The sequence below is a fragment of the Halyomorpha halys genome, unplaced genomic scaffold (assembly GCF_000696795.3).
Source record: "Halyomorpha halys isolate HHAL.00 unplaced genomic scaffold, Hhal_1.1 Scaffold143.1, whole genome shotgun sequence".
Taxonomy (NCBI): Eukaryota; Metazoa; Arthropoda; class Insecta; order Hemiptera; family Pentatomidae; genus Halyomorpha; species Halyomorpha halys.
Genome location: NW_027114557.1, coordinates 1,150,432 through 1,155,555, shown reverse-complemented (window position 1 = coordinate 1,155,555; position 5,124 = coordinate 1,150,432). Strand labels below are relative to the sequence as shown.

At 33.6% G+C, this 5,124-nt stretch overlaps 1 protein-coding gene across 1 annotated transcript in view; it reads right to left on the bottom strand.

Annotated features, from left to right (window-relative positions):
* The window catches only part of LOC106678441 (15-hydroxyprostaglandin dehydrogenase [NAD(+)]), a 27,516-nt gene that overhangs the window by 7,188 nt on the left and 15,204 nt on the right, over nucleotides 1-5,124 (bottom strand). Inside the window, exon 6 of the mRNA XM_067051712.1 lies at nucleotides 1,660-1,830. Within this exon, the coding sequence (XP_066907813.1) occupies nucleotides 1,660-1,830 (171 nt within the window). The remainder of the gene's footprint in view (nucleotides 1-1,659; nucleotides 1,831-5,124) is intronic.

Below are 5,124 nucleotides of genomic sequence, written 5' to 3'. Positions count from 1 at the left end.
GCTGTCAGCTGTATAAACCGTATAAAGAATGGGACATTTGAGTAGCATTTGAGTTTTTTCTTCATCTGATCGTGTCCAAGTCTTATTTTCAGTGAGAAGTGGATGGTTGAAAGATTTGTATTTTAGTAGCTTTTTAGTAGCTCTCCGTAATGATTTGTCTATTTAAGTTTTCTGTTCTGGAAATTTTGTATTCTGTGTTTCGGAATTTTCTAATTTCTGCTTTTAGTCTGTTAGTCAATTTATTGTAATGAGTATTGTCCGAGGGATATCTTGTTCTGTGCCACCTCGCTCTTGCCCGGCGTTTTTCTGTTAATAATGCCTGTATGTGACGAGGTAAGTTGTTTTCTCTAAAACTTTTTATGTTCATTGGTGAAGTATTGTTAGTGATAGTAGTTCCTATCGATCTAGAAAGTATTTCGATAGCAGAGTCGATCTGTTCTTTTGTTTTTAGTGGAATTTTTAAGTCAAGTGCGTTTTCAAGATCAGTCCGAAAATTTTTCCAGTTTACCTTTCCTGTAACCATTGAAGGGGGAGAGGGTCTAGAAATAGGATTAGAATGGATGTGAAGCAGAACCGGGCTATGATCTGAAGAGAGGTCATCTAAAGATTGAATTGTGGATCCAATTATTTTAAAAATTTTCTTTTGCATAACCCATTATAGTATGCATTTGACTTTTTCATCTTTCCATAGAATCAAAACCTATATCTAATGTACGTACTAAACTTTGAGCTAATTTTATCCATTTTTTAAACCCGTAGTTATTCTTGATTTTTATACATTCTATTGCTAAAACTTTTGGTTTACGGCAGTGTTTATATTTAAAAATGTTTATAATTTAATATCCATGCAACTTTAAGGTATAAAATAACAGTAGGTCTCTATCTGTTTCTAAATATAAAATAAAGGTAGGAGTATTCTTAAGCTCATAACCGATTCGAAATACCCCATACTTTGCCGATATTGGAACATACCGAATATATTATTCGAACATTATGTACAATCATAAATTCCTCCATACGATTACAGGAGCGATCTGTGATCAGAGAATTAACTCATGGAGGAGAACTAACCATGAACTGCTTGCAGAGACTAGTCAATCAATATCTCACGATATGAAGACAAGAAGGTTAAGTGGCCCGAAGCAATCCATCAGGACGCCTCTACACAACAACAAATACCAGTACAGCAGGTAAAAGATTATACGGGAGGCCAAAAAACCGATGGATAGACAGACAATGATGCGAAAGAGCTGCATGCAGAAAACTGGACAGCAGTAGCCCAAGGCAGGCGTGGAGAAGATCAGTAGCCAAAGATCTACAAGGTCTATTGACAAAACCAAAAAATATATATAATCTTGTTCAATACTGCCTCAATAATTTTCTCTTGATATGTTAGTGAATTTTGCCGTATTATAAGGACCACTGGTACTGGTACTGGTATTTGATGGGGGGAAAAAGTCCGGCAAGTGGGCCTAGTGTGGTCCTTTTGGCCAACCCCCGGCGGCTACCTAGGTTGACCATATATGGGACAATAATAATCCTAAATTCAATACCTTCTAATTTCCCCCACTTCCGAGAGTCACTCTTTGAACTTATTTTTATTATGATTATGATTAAATAATTCTAAATACCATATGATACACTGATGCAGATATTTACCCCAAAAGACCTGGTGAGGCCTATCACAGCGTGCTTGGTGCTGTTATATCCTGGAGCGTACGGAAAGGTATCGAAGCCAAGAATCGATGAAACGTTGACTACGACGCCACCTCTGTTTTTTTGCGTAGGCATGTATTTATTGGCAAGGAGGGAACCTCTGATGACACCTTTCTGAAATATAAATGAATCGTAATAAATAAATGTTTCGATAGAATATTAATTACAATCACTTAAAAATAATTTTAGGAGCGGTATGGCTCAGTGGTAAGGCGCAGTGATATTAACTCCAAGGACTGACTGAAGCAGATAATTATTTATTCTGTTAATCTAGCCGTGAGACAACTCTGTGGGTTTAGTAATCTAATGAGGCCCGCCCAGCCTCAATAAAGTGGGTACCTTTAACTGGGTAAAGTGTGAACTCGAAAAAATCACCTCATTGTTTAACCGTTGTTCCAAAAAATAGCAATTACTTACAAAGTACTGAACCCCTCTCCCTCCATAACTTGTAGCGGTTTACAATGTTATTATTATTTGTTTGGCAAAAATTAACTATAGTTGAAATTAACAGCAAATAATGTTATGTATACGATATTTACTTATCAATGGTTCATTCATGAATAAGGGTCGTATCCATGACAACTTTAGCTATAGCTAATATTGCCATGGATACGATATTTACTTATCAATGGTTCATTCATGAATAAGGGTCGTATCCATGGCAATGTTAGCTATTAGTTTCAACTCCATGTAAATGTGACTAGATATTATATTACTTTATTTATTAATTTTTTTCATACACATAGTTTGATTATGTTCATTTTGTTTATCTTTCTGTTTGTGTATATTTTAAGAGAGATTTTTTTCACTTATTTATTTATTTTTGTTCTTATTTTAGTATGAATGGGATCATTCATCACTATTATCTATTGCCCACAACTGTGTGGCACATTGTAATATCTATCAATAAATAAAAATTATTTACAAAAAAAAAAGTTTCAACTATAGCTAATTTTTGCCCGACTGTCTCCCGAGTAGGGGGCCACGTAAGCCTAGTATATCACTCGGTTGTGCCCTCTGAGGGGAAAAGAAAGTTTATAAGAGATTACAGAGAATGAACTTATTCTACCACAATTGTTTTAAGAAATGCATGTTTTCCTGCAGCTTTCCATTAAAATGACACACAAAAAAACACATAAAAATCCATGACGGATGAGAAAAGATCTACCAAGGGATCTCTCTCGGTTCGATGAGCAGTTAGTTACATATAAGTCTGAAGGCCGTGAGCGGATATTGCGGGAATGCATTGAGGATTTAAATTGAATCATATCAGAGATGTAAAATGGACAGTGGGATTTTGTTTCGAGATCCCCAGAGACATCCACGTAAGCCACACAGCAATAATCAAAGTGGGGGAATATTAAGGAAATATCCAGGAGTCTACGGGTTTCAAAAGGAAGTAGGTGACGAAGATAATTTAAACGCTTTAGGGTGGAGAAGTTACGAAGTGAAATATCGGAGACGTGGTTTTCCAAAGTTTGGTCTATAGTGACACCAAGGTTTTTAACGTATGGATGGAACTGTATTGGATTATTGTTTAGGAATAAGGTTGGAATATGAGGAATAGTTTTCAAGAGGTGATTGGATCCTACTACGATTGCCTTAATAGTACAAGAGCCAAGTAGAAAAGAAAGGCAGATATTTCACCCCAATTTTTTATTACTTCAATGTAAATTATGTATAATTACTTGTCTGAATTGATGAGTTAGAAGGAATAGAAAATGGTGGATTTCTTACATACTGATTTCTTTGGCCCTACCTTCAATTTGATGTCATTTTCTTTTTTAAAATCATAAAAATGCAGGCTAATTGCCTTTGTCCCATCTTTAAATAAATTAATCATTAAAATAATATCATAATAACATTATAAAATCTTTGTTTTTTAAAAATAGATTCCTACTTACATAACTTTTTCTATATAATTCCTTCTTAAATTTAAAACTTTTATAATCCACTTCTCTTCTTTCTTTCATTTACATTTGCAACCTTAAAACAGAACCTACCTTCAACAGGTTAGGACTCTGTTATCACCTTATCATATAACATAATTTTTCTTAAATCATTAATTTATTTTTTCAATATAATTTAATTAACATTTATTACTAATTATTCTGCTTACAACACAAACATTTTTTAATATATTTAAAATCTATAATTAATTTATTCCTATTTTATGTGTATTTCTCTTAAATATACATATACCTCCCTCCCTTTTTTATTTTATATCTTATTTTTTAACATATTTACTTTAAAAACTAGTTTTTAAAAAATTAAAAAATAAACATAATTATAAAATAGTAATAAACATAACATAATGTTTTGAGACAAAGTTATAAAAAGAATCAAAATACAGATATATCATATTAAAAGAACATAACTCTAATCTAAATAAAAATGCTCAGTTTAAAGAAATCTCTTATGTACAACTGGTACAAGTGAAGACCGTATGACTGGGACATATCAGTCTTTTACACTGGTGACAATAATTTTTGTTTAAAATGCCTTAATATAATCCAGAAATTTACAAAAATATTATTAATACGGCGCAGCAAAGAAGTGAAAACATGAAGACAAATTTTTATTATAAAGACCACCCTAACATACACTTATAGTATTGAAATACAATTCATAGTAAATAGTACGTACCTAAGTTAGGTACCTGCCTCTTCAAACCTAAGTTTTCCGAGTTCTGCTAAAGTGTTTCCTCCAGGAAAAAACATTTTTATTGATTAAATACACTTGGCGCAAGTGAGAAAAATCCTCACAACTTGGATATTTTTATAGCAGCCTCAGTCGCGTGTGAGATAATGTTTCACAAGAAGGGAAGATCGTCAGTACCCAGAGCCGCTAGAGTGGTGAGGGGGAGGAGGGGGATATAGAAGGAAGAGACTTTGAACTTCAGATTTCAGGAAGATGGGAACCACAATATCCCTCTAGCTGCTTCCAAGCCCGAAAAACAATTAACGCGAGAGAAATACTCACGAAGCGACCAATGACGGGTTAAAAGAACGTGATCCGTGAACGGAGATCCATGTCTTTAGAATTATCAACGATACTAGAAAAGCAAGAATACTAGAACAACCAACGATAGAAGATAATTGAAAGTAGAAAAAGAGTAAATTTCCTAAAATATGGGCCCGAATAGAACTATTTACGTTCAATAGTTCTCGAGATATAGCTTTTTAAAAAGCAACATTTCATAAAAAATATACTGAGAAATCAGTAGTTAGTGAATTTATTTTGAGAAATCTATATCTCAGGAACCATAAGACGTATAGATGTCTTATGTCAGCACTCAAATTAAAGCTAGTTAAAATGAGGTGTAGATAGTTGACCGTAGATTAATGCTTGGAGAAGTTTGTCGGGGGGTGCGGTCAGCAAAGAACAACATAAATAAACAAAACCATA